The sequence below is a fragment of the Miscanthus floridulus genome, chromosome 7 (genome assembly GCF_019320115.1).
Source record: "Miscanthus floridulus cultivar M001 chromosome 7, ASM1932011v1, whole genome shotgun sequence".
In the NCBI taxonomy this organism is placed as follows: Eukaryota; Viridiplantae; Streptophyta; class Magnoliopsida; order Poales; family Poaceae; genus Miscanthus; species Miscanthus floridulus.
Window position 1 is genome coordinate 103,471,297 of NC_089586.1, and position 14,819 is coordinate 103,486,115.

At 49.9% G+C, this 14,819-nt stretch overlaps 3 protein-coding genes and 1 pseudogene across 3 annotated transcripts; 3 read left to right on the plus strand and 1 right to left on the minus strand.

Moving 5' to 3' along the window:
• The first annotated feature begins 571 nt into the window (after positions 1-571).
• LOC136464062 (uncharacterized) lies at positions 572-5,083 on the plus strand. The gene is made up of 10 exons (XM_066463027.1): positions 572-1,311; positions 1,437-2,717; positions 2,830-2,948; positions 3,044-3,168; positions 3,386-3,485; positions 3,596-3,673; positions 3,895-3,978; positions 4,147-4,232; positions 4,349-4,811; positions 4,973-5,083. Exons 2-9 carry the CDS (start codon positions 1,511-1,513, stop codon positions 4,470-4,472), a joined length of 1,923 nt encoding a protein of 640 aa, XP_066319124.1. The 5' UTR covers positions 572-1,311; positions 1,437-1,510; the 3' UTR covers positions 4,473-4,811; positions 4,973-5,083.
• A 111-nt stretch (positions 5,084-5,194) lies between these two features.
• On the minus strand, positions 5,195-5,898 carry LOC136464063 (uncharacterized). The gene has a single exon (XM_066463028.1). It carries the CDS (start codon positions 5,591-5,593, stop codon positions 5,204-5,206), a length of 390 nt encoding a protein of 129 aa, XP_066319125.1. The 5' UTR covers positions 5,594-5,898; the 3' UTR covers positions 5,195-5,203.
• Positions 5,899-6,753: 855 nt separating this feature from the next.
• Positions 6,754-8,548, plus strand: LOC136464066 (subtilisin-like protease 1; annotated as a pseudogene).
• Positions 8,549-10,567: 2,019 nt separating this feature from the next.
• LOC136464067 (subtilisin-like protease 1) lies at positions 10,568-13,368 on the plus strand. Its single transcript, XM_066463029.1, has one exon. It carries the CDS (start codon positions 10,797-10,799, stop codon positions 13,164-13,166), a length of 2,370 nt encoding a protein of 789 aa, XP_066319126.1. The 5' UTR covers positions 10,568-10,796; the 3' UTR covers positions 13,167-13,368.
• The last annotated feature ends 1,451 nt before the right edge of the window (positions 13,369-14,819 follow it).

The following is a 14,819-nucleotide window of genomic DNA, read 5'->3' on the forward strand; positions in this document are numbered from 1 at the left end:
ATCTCAGGCGATTCACGCCGTCCCACATAGAGACCTGGGACCAGCTCCCTCTCTCGCCCTGCTTGTAACCCCCTACTACGAGCATTTCGGTGCAAGGAATACAAGATCAATCTCTCGGACTGGACGTAGGGCGCTCATTGCCCGAACCAGTATAAACCTTGTGTCTCTTTGCATCACCATCCGGGATTAGAGGCACACAGTACATTTTTCACTAGTTGGTTGAGGGCTCGCCGGTCCGAAACACCAACAATGGTATTCTTGTAAAAGTTAAATGAAAACTTATATTACAAATCAACATTGATAGCTTATATTATAATAATTTGTTTGTATAACTTATAAATTAGATGAATAAACTTATATGTACAAGTTAATTAACATCAATAACTTATATTCTAATAACTTGTTTCTATAACTTACATATATAACTCGATGAATGACTTAATGTAAAGTTGAACACATAAGTTATATTCAATATCTTAGATGTAAAAATTAATATCGTAATATATTAGCAGAAATATGAAACTAAGTATTAAAAATAACTGTGTAGTATAATTTACAAATATGTAAAACAAATAAAAAAATGGTAGAAAGAAAAAAAAAACAAAAAATGAAGAAAAAAAATGTTCGGGTAGGTGTCGCCCAGCATACACCCGCATGCACAGAATATATCCGCATGTTGCGAGGATAATATATTTGAGAACGAGTAAATAAAAGGACAGGAAAGGAAAGGGACGAAAAAGGAACGTTATGAGTCCACACAGACGTGGTCTCTCATTCACCGCGGTCGAATCGCGCAAACGACCGTGAAAATGAAATTGGATCTCCTGACACCCGTTTTTTTTTTTTTTTTTTGTACTAGCTTCTTTCTCCTTCGTGCCGCCGCCGCCGCCCACCGTCTCCGCGCCCGCGGCAACCTTTTTTCTTCCCTTCCCCCTATCCTCGCCCCGACCTGGTCCGTCCGCCCATTGTCAGATGGTGTCACCGTCGCCTCTGCCTCGCCGCCGTCTCTCCGTTCCCACCACCTAGCTTGGCTGAGTGCCCACTCGTATCGAATCGGATAATATTGGTAGCTCGCGTATGCCGGGGGATGAGACGCTCATGGACTGGGAGCTTGCTCTTCGTCTCGCGCACATGGGGTGTTCGCAGAAATGCGCCGAATAACAGAGTAGCTGGGATTCGGAGTTTCCGTGAACTTTTCTCTATTTATCTGAGCCTTCAGATCCTGTTCATCCTATTCCAGCAACTGGATTGCTTCTGCTTGCTCGGTTGTTTTTGTAGATTGCTGATGCTCTGAGATTCGGTCTTACTAGGGTAGGGTGCTACTGTCGGATACTACGTGCTAGCTATATTCTCTGTTTGGTAGCCATTCAAATGACTATGCTTCTAGAGAACTACTTCAGTGAGCTAAATACTCTGTTCATTATTGCTTCCTGCAGATCTCAAGCAGCTGATTGGTTGGACATTTTCTTTTCTTTTTTCTTGGGTATACTTACTACCTAGCAAGTAAAAGATGAACTCGACACGCCGGGCTTCAAAAGCGGCAAAGTCAACAATCAATTACCACAGGTTTTCATTAGATGAGCACCACTTATTTGAGCCGGATGCTTTGATTACTAAGGAGCGAGAAGCAAATCATCAATCAAGGCAAAGCTCGCAATCTTGCAGAACACATGCTTACAGAAGATTGACCACTCCCCAGTTTGTATCTGCATTGACTGGAATCTGGAATCTTGTTGGCCAGCCTGAATCATCTGGCACAACTCAAAGATCTGATATTCATGGGACTTCGAGTAGGGAAGACCCTGTGTGCTTTAGCAGGGATCAACAAGGAAATATACTGACACCTTGCTGTGTGGAAAGCTCAAGTGGTCTGAGATCTCAAAACTGCTTGTCTACACCAAAAGAAATTTATGAGGATCTTATCTCGGTAAAGAAGAAGATGTTAACGCTGACACCATTCTGTAGTGTTGTTGGTGCATCATCCACATTGAGGCATATGCATTCCTCAAATAAGGTTGGAGGTGCACATTATTTGCAATTTGGAACTATATACTCTATGCAAACCGAAAAGATGGAAAAAATTGGGACTTCTCAGAGTAGCAAAAGAAGCATGTGTGAGGAAACTTGTGCTGGTTCCAACAATATGGACATTAGGGACGATAGCTATTCGAATCAAACAAGAAGCATGCCTAATGAGCTATTTACTATCTCAAATGAAGAATCTAGCAGTACACATGATTGTGAAAGTTCTGGACACAATACTGAGTGCAATCTACAAAATTTTCAAGAAGATTCTAATTTTTTAGCTTGCCCAGTTCACGAATTGGAAATTGCCAAAGATGTGAGGATAATGCCAGGGAATCAAGTTGTCAGTAAGGCATGCACAGATGTTCAGCTTGACGAATCAGAACACATGTCTTGTCTGGTGGGTGATGCTGCTGTTCTTAATTCACCAAATGCAGATGAATGTGCTTGTAGGGATGATGTGTGTCTGCGGCTTTCTGTAGACAAGTGTTCACAAGAGCTCCAACCAACTTTTCAGCATCGATTTGATGGTGCTGTTACCGTAAACAGGCATGCTGTGGCAGGAGCATTAGCTGGGACAGCAGTCAGTGCTTCTTTGCATCCATTTGATACTGTGAAAACAATAATTCAGGCTAACAGTTGTGGACAAAGTTCAGTCCACCATACACTAAGGCGCACCCTTGTTGAGAGAGGTAACGTGCAATGAGAGCAATTTCCACAACCTAAATTTCCAATTTCCATTTATTGCTACCCTTTGAGAACTATAATTTCCTATATTAATTTAGTGCTTGATGATTAGTAAAGGTGTTCTGGGGCTATATGGAGGACTTGCTAGCAAACTTGCTTGTTCTGCACCAATTTCTGCAATTTATACCTTAACTTATGAAACAGTAAAGGGGGCTCTTCTGCCTGTTTTTCCAAAGGTAATTTCAGTTTAGTTTTTATGCTGAAATTTTTGTCGTCTTTACATGGTATATCCTTCAATCTTCTATGTGCTGTTACATGGAGATCTCTACAGGAATATCATTCAATTGCACATTGTGCTGCCGGTGGCTGTTCTAGTATTGCAACATCCTTTGTTTTTACACCCAGTGAATGCATAAAACAACAAATGCAAGTGGGTTCCCATTATCAGAACTGCTGGTATTCAATTTCGGATTTTCCTTGCCTCTTTTTGGGTTGTTCATTCGTTTATTTCCTCTATTTAAAAGCTTCATTTTCTAGCATAACAAATAGCAAGATAGATACAAATCTACTAGTTTCATGTCATGATTAATGCTTGAGTAGGATATCTTCAAACGAATGCTTCAGTAGGATGTCGTATTTTCATCGTCCTCTAATAAGAGTTTCATGCCATCAGGAATGCTTTAGTAGGATGTCTCAAAAAGGGTGGCATTGCTTCATTATATGCTGGATGGGGTGCTGTTCTTTGTAGAAATATCCCACATTCCATAGTAAAGGTATCAAAATTGAAGTACTTGCATTCAAGTCCAATAATTCAAAATTTTCTTTAATTTGATAATTTGTTTCTGGTGTTTAAAGAACATGATCCCTGTTCTGAATTTTGTAGTTTTATGCCTATGAGAGTCTGAAGCAGTCTCTGTTGAAATCAGCACCTGATAGTGCCAAACTCAATTCTGGCCAAACGGTTAGTTTTTTAACCTCGGTACCTTACCTTGTTAAAGCATCATTCATTCATTCTTATACCCACCTATCGACCTGAAGTAGAAGTGTAGAACCCATGGGCACTTCTAATACTATCCTGCATTGTTTGCCAATGGTTCGAAGAGAAAAAATGATGATTGACCTCTCCTAGCATCTCAAATACAACAGATAAAACCAACCTTGCACCGCTTTGGTTCATTGCAGCTTTTATGCGGAGGTTTTGCTGGGTCAACTGCTGCTCTCTGTACGACTCCATTTGATGTTGTCAAGACACGAGTGCAATTACAGGTACTGTGACATGTGCATCTGCCATATTGACTTCTAGTTGTGACATTTATCGTATATTGTTGACTATTTTTATAATAGAATTATAAATCATGGACAACCAGCGTATGTTCAACGACAGACTAATGTTCCCAGCAGAGCTAATACTTCAGCTTTCTTTCTGTTAATCAGGCACTCAGCCCTGTTAGCAAGTATGATGGGGTTGTTCATGCACTAAAAGAAATTTTTCGGCATGAAGGCTTGTGTGGTCTTTACAGGTACAAAAATTTGCCAGAGGCATATCAAGCTAGTTAATTTCAATTATTATTCATTCCTGTCTGAAAAAGACCCTATTGTAAGTACGCAAATTATCAAGTGACATGTTTTCTCACAGGGGTTTGACTCCAAGGCTGGCTATGTATATGTCTCAAGGTGCTATATTCTTTACGTCCTATGAGTTTCTCAATACATTGATGTTTCCTGAACCCGGAAAAGAGGTTCCTGCGAGGAGGTTTTGATCGTGAAATGAGAAGATGGCGCAGCAACACTGCAAGTACAGAACTGGTATCGGTATGCGGATCTGGGATAGTCTGACTTGTGAGGGCTTTAGTTGAAGTTACCGCAGAATCCAATTTTTGGGTGCTGTTAACAAAGTTGTGTATTAGGATTGCAGAATACAGTACATCTTTTGGGTAATCTCAGATCGAGCTAGGCGATAGAAAATTTTGTACTATTATCAGTAAAAAGGTAAAGGTGATTGGTTTCCCTTCGGGCTTCGGGGAACCTAGTTTTGTATTTTAGTTTCGTTTATATTTATATATAGAAACAATGGCCAGTTTTGTATCCTGTTTGCTCCAGTGTTTTAAAGGCGTCGCCTAGGCGTCCAGGCGTACCCAGCTCGCCTTGGGAAACAGTGGCGCCTTGTCGCCTAGGCGTCGCCTAGGCGCCGTCTAGGCGTCCAGGCGTACCAAGCACTCGCCTGGACGCCTAGCCGCCTTTAAAACATGGGTTTGCTCAGTATCCACATGTATATGCATGCATGGCCCGGGGAATCTGGCACTAAGCAACTTGGGAGGCAGTTTTGTATTTATATGTAGGCGATAGTTTAGTCTTATGATGGTACTTCGTGTAGTATAGGTTAGTAGGTACATACTTCGTGTAGCCATGTAGGTGTAGGTACATGTGTACATACTTTGAGTTAAAATTGTACATGTAACCCATATCCTCGCCGCCTACTTCATCTCGCATCCTAGCCGCCGCCGGAAGTCCGCGCGAATGCAAGGAAGGCGGCTGCGAGGCTCTTCGGCTGCACCTTGCCCCCATGGCTCTTCATGCCAGAGACTTGCGCCGCCCGGGGCGAAGGATTCGATGGTGCCTCCGCCTGCCCCGGCAAGCCGGCGAGCTGCGCGAGGGCGTACCGGGCCAGGAAGTCGGCCTCGCACTCGCAGACTTTGCCGTCGTCGAAGTTCTGGGAGTAGCTGAGCGGGTCATAGTTGAGGCCGCCGGCGCCGAGGACGTACGTTCGGTAGCGCCGGCGGGGCCAGGTCATGCGCTTGAGCCTGCGCCACAGCACCGCCACGCCGAACCTGCCCCAGCAGGACGTGACGGCCGCGGTCGTGCGGCCGCACGCGTCCTCCATCGCTGCCGCCTTCGGGTCCCGTCCTGCTACCTCCCCACCGCGGGGAGCGTGTCCGAGTGGGCGCAACGCGCACGGCGTCGCCGGCTACCAGTCCTCGCGCCCGCCAGGGAGGATGCCAGCGTTGAGCCGTCCGTCGCGTGGCGTGGCTCCTGCGTGTGGGAGAGATCTGTGCGACTGTGCCGTGCCGGGCATGTGGCCCGTGCTCGTTTCGCAACAAGGGCTCGTTGCAATGAGAGCCCAGCTACTGCTACAAGTGGGTGCTCAACCGTCATGGACTCGACGCAGAACCACATCAAATTCTCTTCGGCGCACAACAACATAGAAGCAAAATTGCATTTTTATCCCGATTCGTGATGTAACATTCGTGGCGCCGCGCGCATTGGGCACAAGCGTGAAATGGACGGTTTTGCTCCCCTATTTCTGGAGACACGAAAAACATTTCCACGAGAGACAGGCATTCCTACCTGCTTAATCGGTTCCGGCGGCACGAGTTCGTCTGATTACGCCGTTTCCATAAATGGCCCAGTCCAGTTCCAACTGCCAACCGCACAGAACGTTGAAGCAGAGTTTCAACTGGGCTTCAGCTGGCTACAGATGAACTGGACCTACCTGCTCAAACAGTCAACTTCTTCAACTGAACAACCTACGAGCTCAACTGCTTGACCAGCTCAGTTTAGCCCAGGAGTGGCAACGCATGTTCGCCACCGAACTGCCTCGGCACGTATCAGGTCCGTACCTACGATTTGGAGGACCCTGAACAAAATGCGTGATGTGGTCCTAAAATTCGAGAAGTAAACTAAGATTCTTTCACATGATATGTATCGAGAGCGCTCCTTTGAGTTTGAGCTGCAGCTTCTAATCTTTGTTTCTTGTTATGCTTTTCATGGCCAGAATCATACCTCCTAGCTATTTTGAAAAGACATGTTGAAGATCAATGAAATAAACAAACCCCCTCTCCAATTCCATAATTATAATGCGAATTTTCATATTATCTAATAGACTAATCTGGTATCCAAGATACAACAATAGGCCTTACATTGGGCCAATACTCCAATTAATAAACAAATGATTGCAGGTATGGCCGTGTGTAATCTTTTCTATTATTCAAGGATTAACTATTGCTACTATTCAGTGTAAATTTAGAGGCCCTGAACCGTTGCCCCACTTGTTCCTGTTAATATACGGGCCTGCACGTATATATGTCTGCTCCTTCTCCTTCCTTCCCCACATGAATCTCCACGTCCATTCCAGCGGCCTTGTGAATTGCACACTCTCCATCTCAAATGGATTCCTCAAAGATCGCTCTCCTGCTCGTGCTCTCCTCCGAGCTGCTGCGCGCGGCAGCCGCGTTGCACGACGACGACGACACCCTGACGCTGCCGTGGCTGCAAGGCGGCCAGCACGAAGCGGTGTAGGACACGAGCAACATGGGCGAAGGCGTCGTCATCGGGGTGCTCGACGACGGCATCGACGCGGCCCACCCGTCGTTCGGCGACGAGGGGATGCCGCCGCCTCCCGCCAGGTGGTGGGGCCGGTGCAAGCACGCCGGCGTCGCGTCGTGCACCAACAAGCTCATCGGCGCGAGGGACTTCACGCGGCACCTGCGCCGACCCGGCACGGCGCCGAGGGTGGGCACGCACGGGACGCACGCGTCCAGCGTCGCGGCCGGCGCGTTCGTGCGCCGAGTGGGCGGCGGCGCCGGCAGCACGCCTGGCGCCGCCCCCGTGGTGGTGGTGTCCAGCGTGGCGCCGCGCGCGCACCTCGCGTTCTACCAGGTGTGCGCGGGCGCGGCGCGCGGGTGCTCGAGGGGCTCGGTCGTGCACGCCGTCGAGGCGGCGCTTGCCGACGGCGTCGACGTGCTCTCGCTGTCGCTCGGGGACGACGACGGTCTCGGCTTCCACGAGGACCCGGTCGCTGCGGCCACGTTCTCGGCTGTCATGAGGGGCGTCTTCGTCTGCGCCGCGGCGGGCAACAAGGGGCCCACGTCTGGGTCGGTCGCAAACGACGCGCCGTGGATACTCACGGTCGGCGCTAGCTCACAGCAGGGCACTCCTCGTTCCGCCACCATCCCGGCGTTCTCCTCGCGGGGGCCGAGCCGCAACAACGGCGGCGTGCTGAAGCCGGACATCGTGGGTCCCGGTGTCGACATCCTCGCTGCGGTGCCACGGTCGGCGCGCGGCCCAAGCTTCGCGTCGCTCTCCGGAACGTCCATGGCGGCGCCGCATCTCAGCGGGGTCGCGGCGCTGATAAAGAGCGCCCACCCGACCTGGTCCCCCGCGGCCATCAAGTCCGCGATAATGACCACGGCCGCGCGTCGCTGACGGACGAGACAGGCACGCCGACGAGCTACTTCGCCATGGGCGCCGGCCTCGTCGACGCGGCCAAAGCCATCGACCCGGGCCTCGTCTACGACACCTCGCCGGAAGAGTACATCCCTTACCTCTGCGGGCTGGGCTACACCGACGAGCAAGTGAACCGCATCATCTACCCTGCGCCCGCGGTCCATTGCGCCGAGATGGAGAACACCGAGGCGAAAGATCTCGACACCCCGTCGATCATGGTCGCGCTGACGGAGGACGGGCTGGCCGTGACGGTTAGATGGACGGTGACCAACGTCGGACCGGCCAGGTCGATGTACCGGGTGGACGTGAGTGCACCGGACGGGGTCTCCATCACGGTGGTTCCCGGAGAACTGCAGTTCGACGAGGTGAACCAAAAGGAGAGTTTTGTCGTCACCATGGAAAGGGCTCCAGGAAGCGCGTTGGAGTCTGAAATTTGGGGAAATTTTGGGGGCGCAGCTCGCGTGGGTGTCAGAAGAGCATGTCGTGCGTAGTCCGGTATCCATCATCTCTGCTTAGTTCTGATGGACGCTTGAAGTAGCTAACACACTTAGAAATCAGACTGTACATGTTGACAACAGTGTTACTCCTAGGAAGCAAGCTACATCAGAATATCAGATAGCTGAGGAAGACACATGAGTAGTCTTCTTCTGAGTTCCAACGGTTTGCTATTGTTTTACATGAAATAGAATATAGTTGAGGCGAGCCGTATAGTCCGTCTCTATGTGTTGTAACCGCTAGGCTCTAGTTCTAGCCTATCGACATTTCTGGTTGATCTTGCACGTTAGTGTCTTGCCAGCGAGCTTGAAACAGCTGGATCTTGTCGATGTTGTATAAAATTTCTCTTCTCCTTAATGAAATACGGGTACACACCTGTTCGCGAAAAAAAGGTGACGCGAAATTCAGAAAATTTATGAATAGAGAAAGTAGAGATCATTCAGTAGTTACTCCACCCCTTCCAATAAATTATAAATCACTTTAACTTTATCCTAAGTCAAACTTTTCTGAATGTGACTAAGTTTTTAGAAAAATATATTAACATCTACGAATTCAAAGAAATGCGTTGCCAAAACATGTTTGTATTATAGATATTGATGTATTTTTTTAATAAATGTGATCAAAATTAGAGATATTTGACTTGGGAAAATGTTAATGTGAGCTATAGACCTTGACAAGCAACTCTGCACCCAAGCATTACTCCTAGCCCTAAGCGTCCAAAATTAGATGCTTGGGATAGATGCTTTTGAGCTAGAGAGGTTTTACTGGCTCACAACCAAACAAGCCCTTAGTAATAGGGCGCCCGGACGTCCGGAGCCGCCCAAAATATCGGACGTCTCCGGTCCTTCGCGCGGGAGGCCGCTCCGCATGCGAAAGAAGCCCACACCGTCTGTGTTGGCGTGCCCCACTGCATGGACCCACGTGGATCCCAGTCACCTGCCCCAGGCCGTGGATGCCACGCCACGGATGCGTCTGTCGGCCTCAAGCGCCCGCACGGTGACCCATGGTGGTGCCCCAGCTGCTGCAGCAGGCGGCTGCGGCAGGTGGGTGCCATTGCAACATGTGCAACGTCTGATCTACTTTTACAACATCCATATGAAACACTTGCAACATATGTCTGAAATAGCTGAAACACTTGCAAATTAAAGACACCAAAAAACTTGAAAACATGTGTGTAGACATTGTAAACATTCGGATGAAACATTTGCAACATACATATGAAAACACATGAAACACTTGCATATATATGCAACATGCATATCTACTTTTGCAACATCCAAATAAAACACATGTAACATACGTCTGAAACAGATGAAACATTTGGAACATACACTTGAAACATACTTGTATAGCTATTGCAATATGTATAACATCCCGATCTACTTTGCAACATCAATATAAAACACTTGCAACATACCTCTGAAACATTTGAAACACTTAAAACATATTCTTGCAACATGCGTTTTCAACACAATGTCACCTCGTTGTTTGGACGAATGGAGGCTTGTCGGCTCGCAGAGCTCGATGCGGTGCGGAGATCGACGCTGGCACGAAGTGGGGGTGCAGCGTGTGGGCGGGTGCAGTGCGCAGCGGCCGGCGGGTGACCCCCACGCTAGAGAAGGCCGCGGGGGGCGGGGGGTGCGGTGCCCATGGCACGGCGCCCCTGCACTGGAGAAAGGTAGTAGAGGAAGGGGATTGGGTGTCGCCGGCGGGAGCGAGCGTCGCGGGCGCGGACGGGAACGAGCGTCACGGGCGGGGCGTGTGACGAGCAGGAGCAAGCGGTGCGAACTGGGAAACAAGCATTAGCTTTAGTAATAACTCCACGTGGCTTGATAGCTTCATTCATGTTTCCAACTCGTACAATATCACAAGGCAAATACATGTTACTTCTAAGCATAAGCTATCGAGTATGATGGATTCATCATAATTATTTCATCATCCGTCTTGCATTCAAAAGTAAACGCTCTATAGGGTGACCACTGCATTTGCATGCCGGAATGCCAGAATGATCTGTATGATTCCTGCCGACGCATTGAAACCTTCGTTGTAGGTAGGAATCGAGATGTCGGTTGGGTACGTATCAAGATTGAAGAGAAGACGGAATTTAGACTGGCATCTGCACACAACCGTGCAGAAATGTGAGGTGCAGAAGCCTCTTCCATTTCCTCCACGTTTGGAGCTCAAATGGAGCACAACTGAGCTTGGTGGCCGCAAGCAAGCAACCTCAATCCTGCTTGCCATTGCTATATTAAGCTTGTTCATCCATCATTCCCATTAGGCACAATGCCATTTTTAGGATAAAAATCAGCAATCTCCTCGCATGTAGCTGGCCATCATCAGTTCTCCTTGGTTTAGTTTGTTCTTCAATGGATCCTCCAAATCCAATGCGCTTAGCGGCACTTGTCTCCCTCCGTGCTGCCGTCTTCTTCCTCGCCTTGCTTCTGGTGAGCCCCGCCGTCGCCCACAATGACCACGGCGTGCACAAGAACTACCTCATCATCGTGCGCACGCCGTACGAGTACGATCGGAGCATGTTCAAGGACGTGTCGGACTGGCACGCGTCCCTGCTCGCGTCCGTGTGCGACATGGCCGAGGAGGAGCTCGACAAGGATCCGGCCGCCATGGCGCGCCTCATCTACTCCTACCGCCACGTCGTGAACGGCTTCTCGGCCCGCCTCACCGTCGAGGAGATCCGCGAGATGGCCGGCAAGGACTGGTTCGTCAAGGCCATTCCGGAGAAGACGTACAGGTTGATGACCACCCACACGCCGCAGATGCTCGGGCTCAACGGCAAAGGCTCCCACGGCGGCCTGTGGAACAAGAGCAACATGGGCGAAGGGATCATCATCGGCGTCCTCGACGACGGCATCAGCCCCGGGCACCCGTCGTTCGACGGGACGGGCGTCCCGCCGCCGCCGGCCAAGTGGAAGGGCCGGTGCGACTTCAACAGCTCCGTGTGCAACAACAAGCTTATCGGTGCGCGGTCGTTCTACGAGTCGGCCAAGTGGAAGTTTCAAGGGGTCGACGACCCGGTGCTGCCCGTTAGCAAGGGCTCGCACGGGACGCACACGTCGAGCACGGCGGCCGGCGCGTTCGTGCCCGGCGCGAACGTCATGGGCAACGGGATCGGAACGGCTGCCGGCATGGCCCCGCGCGCGCACATCGCGCTCTACCAGGTGTGCTTCGAGGACAAGGGATGCGACCGCGACGACATACTGGCAGCGCTCGACGACGCCGTAGACGAGGGCGTCGACGTGCTCTCGCTCTCGCTCGGGGACGACGAAGCCGGTGACTTCGCCTACGACCCCATCGCGCTCGGGGGCTACACCGCCATCATGAAAGGCATCTTCGTCAGCGCCGCGGGTGGGAACATGGGCCCGGACCCGGCGACGGTTGCCAACGAGGCGCCGTGGCTGCTCACCGTGGCGGCGGCGACAACTGACCGGAGGTTCGTCGCCTCCGTAAGGCTTGGCAATGGAGTCGAGCTCGATGGCGAGTCGTTGTTCCAGCCAGAGGGTTTCCTAAGCGTGCCGCGCCCGCTGGTAAGAGACCTCAGCGACGGCACATGTTCCGACGAGAAGGTCCTTACGCCGGAGCACGTCGGAGGAAAGATAGTCGTCTGCGACGCCGGTGGCAACTTCACCTCCCTCGAGATGGGTGCCGCCCTACGCGAAGGCGGCGCGGCCGGTATGGTTGTGATAACCATCGAGGAATTCGGGTCGGTGATCCAACCCAAGGCGCACGCGCTCCCGGCGTCGCAGGTGACTTACTCGACAGGGCAGAAGATCAGGGCATACATGAACTCCACAGACATCCCGACGGGCGAGCTGATCTTCAAAGGAACCGTGCTCGGCAATCGCGACTCGCCGGTGGTGGCGGCGTTCTCGTCGCGGGGGCCAAGCAAGCAAAACCAGGGGATCCTCAAGCCCGACATCACCGGCCCTGGAGTGAACATCATCGCCGGCGTCCCCAAACCGGCGGGGTTCATGACGCCTCCCAATCCACTGGCGGCCAAGTTCGACGTCTTGTCCGGCACGTCCATGGCCACTCCGCACCTCAGCGGCATCGCCGCGGTGCTCAAGAAAGCGCACCCGACATGGACGCCGGCGGCGATCAAGTCGGCCATTATAACGACGGCCGACCCGAAGGACCACCGCGGGAAGCCGATAGCGGCCCATGACGGGTACCCTGCCAACCTGCTCACGCTGGGCGCCGGGTTCGTCGAACCCATGAAGGCCCTGTCGCCGGGGCTAGTGTACAACCTGACGGCGTTCGACTACATCCCCTACCTGTGCGGGCTCAGGTACACCGACCATGAGATCAACTCGATCATCCACCCGTTGCCGCCGGTGTCGTGCGCGCAGATGGCCGTCGTGGAGCAGAAGGACCTCAACTACCCGTCCATCACGGCGTTCCTGGACCAGGAGCCCTTCGTCGTTAATGTCACCCGCGTCGTGACGAACGTCGGGCGCGCCATCTCCGTGTACGTCGCCAAGGTGGAGGTGCCGAGCACGGTGTCGGTGACGGTGACTCCGGAGATGCTCCTGTTCAAGATGGTGAACGAGGCGAAGAGGTTCACGGTCACCATCAGGTCCATGGACACAAGTATCCAGGAGGGGATCGCCGAGGGGCAGCTCGCGTGGGTCTCGCCCAAGAACGTGGTGCGCACCCCGATCCTCGTGTCGTTCAAGAAGTTCGTCAAGGATAACTCCACCACAGCTCATCTTAGACATTGATTAGTTCCTGATCTAAGACCAGCAGACTAGAACCCAGAGGTTGATTACAATGATGTAACATCAGCTTCAGCTATAGCACCGTCTCTTGGCTTTGTGTTGAACTGTTGACCCTTGGTCACACAGCAAAGGGTACGACCGGATCGTACGAGGATCACACGGACCACTTGAAGATATATAGGATCGAATTCGCAGTGGAGCAGGAAACCCAACCTAGCCGACTTTTACATTACACGCCAGTCGTGGCGAAAACCAAAAAATGTCTCTCGAGAAGAAACTTGTCGAGACGGCGCATCTATAGTTTGTTCTATAGTGGGCAAAATCATCTAGAACGCCCAACTAATCATTAACTAGGCTTTAACTATTTATTCTACCAATTCTGTTTCTCCTATGGTCATTCTGTAATTTGCATCATTGGGTCCTTCACGTTTTCCCTTTGCTCCAAATCTATATCTCATGCAACTAAAAAGACTAAAAGTAAGACTATTTTTTGGTGCGACTTTTTTTTGTCGCTCCTCCCTTCCGGCCATACGATACCCCGCGTGATAGAAAAAGAAACTGCCATTCCTGCGATCCCCACCTGCTTTGAAGGAAACAAATCGATCACCTGAGAACACATGCATGGAAGGAAACAATAATCATACATGGAAGGAAACAATTGGCAAAGATCAAGCAAGACTCCTCCCTTTCGGCCATGCGATACCCGCGCGATAGAAAAAGAAACTACCATCCCTGCGATCCCCGCCTGCTTTGAAGAAAACAAATCGATCACCTAAGACCACATGCATGGAAGAAAACAATAATCATGCATAGAAGAAAACAATTGGCAAAGATCAAACAAGACGACTCAATGAGGTTGGCCCTTAATTTTAATGTTTCCAGCATGCAGACCTGAAATTAAAAAGTGGCTGCTCCTTAACATCAGTGGTGCCAAATAAAAGATGTGCAGGTTATATATGGTGAGACTGGTAAACCTTCTGCAATTTTCTAAACGAATATTCCCACCATTCGTATATAGGTTCATTCCCCTACGTTTCTTCGTGCTCCAATTAGCATATAATATGAAAGTATTGGTGTGTTCATCACGACTTCCGGTTGACTACTCCCATTACCATATACTTCCTCTGCCAAAAATATAAGTTGTTATGGGATGTGTGCAAGTCAAACTTTCTTAACTTTGACTAGGTTTGTAAAAAAATACATGCAACATTTAACAATCAATTGGTCGACTCCTGATGACACATGCATGTAAAAAAATACAAGTATTATAATTGGTCGAAGTTAAAAAAAAGTTGACTTCTCGGAAAACGAGAATGAATTCTATTTTGGGACAGAGGGAGTATATGAAAGCAGTGTTGAAAATATTTTAATAATCAAGTTCGTCTATGTCTGATTGGTAAGCTTAGACATCATAATGGCATCAAAAATTTTAACTCTCATGAACACCCTCATGGATCAGTGCAAAGCATCCCAATCCTACAACATACACAAATGACAATCTTAAAGACCATCTTAGACGTTCTAGCATTAAAGTATATATGTGCACACACATAGGCATGGTGGTGCAAGTGAGCAGCCAGCAGGAATTGAGAGTTAGGGGTGTTTGGATCCCAGGACTAAACTTTAGTCCCTGTCACATTGAATTTTTAGATATTA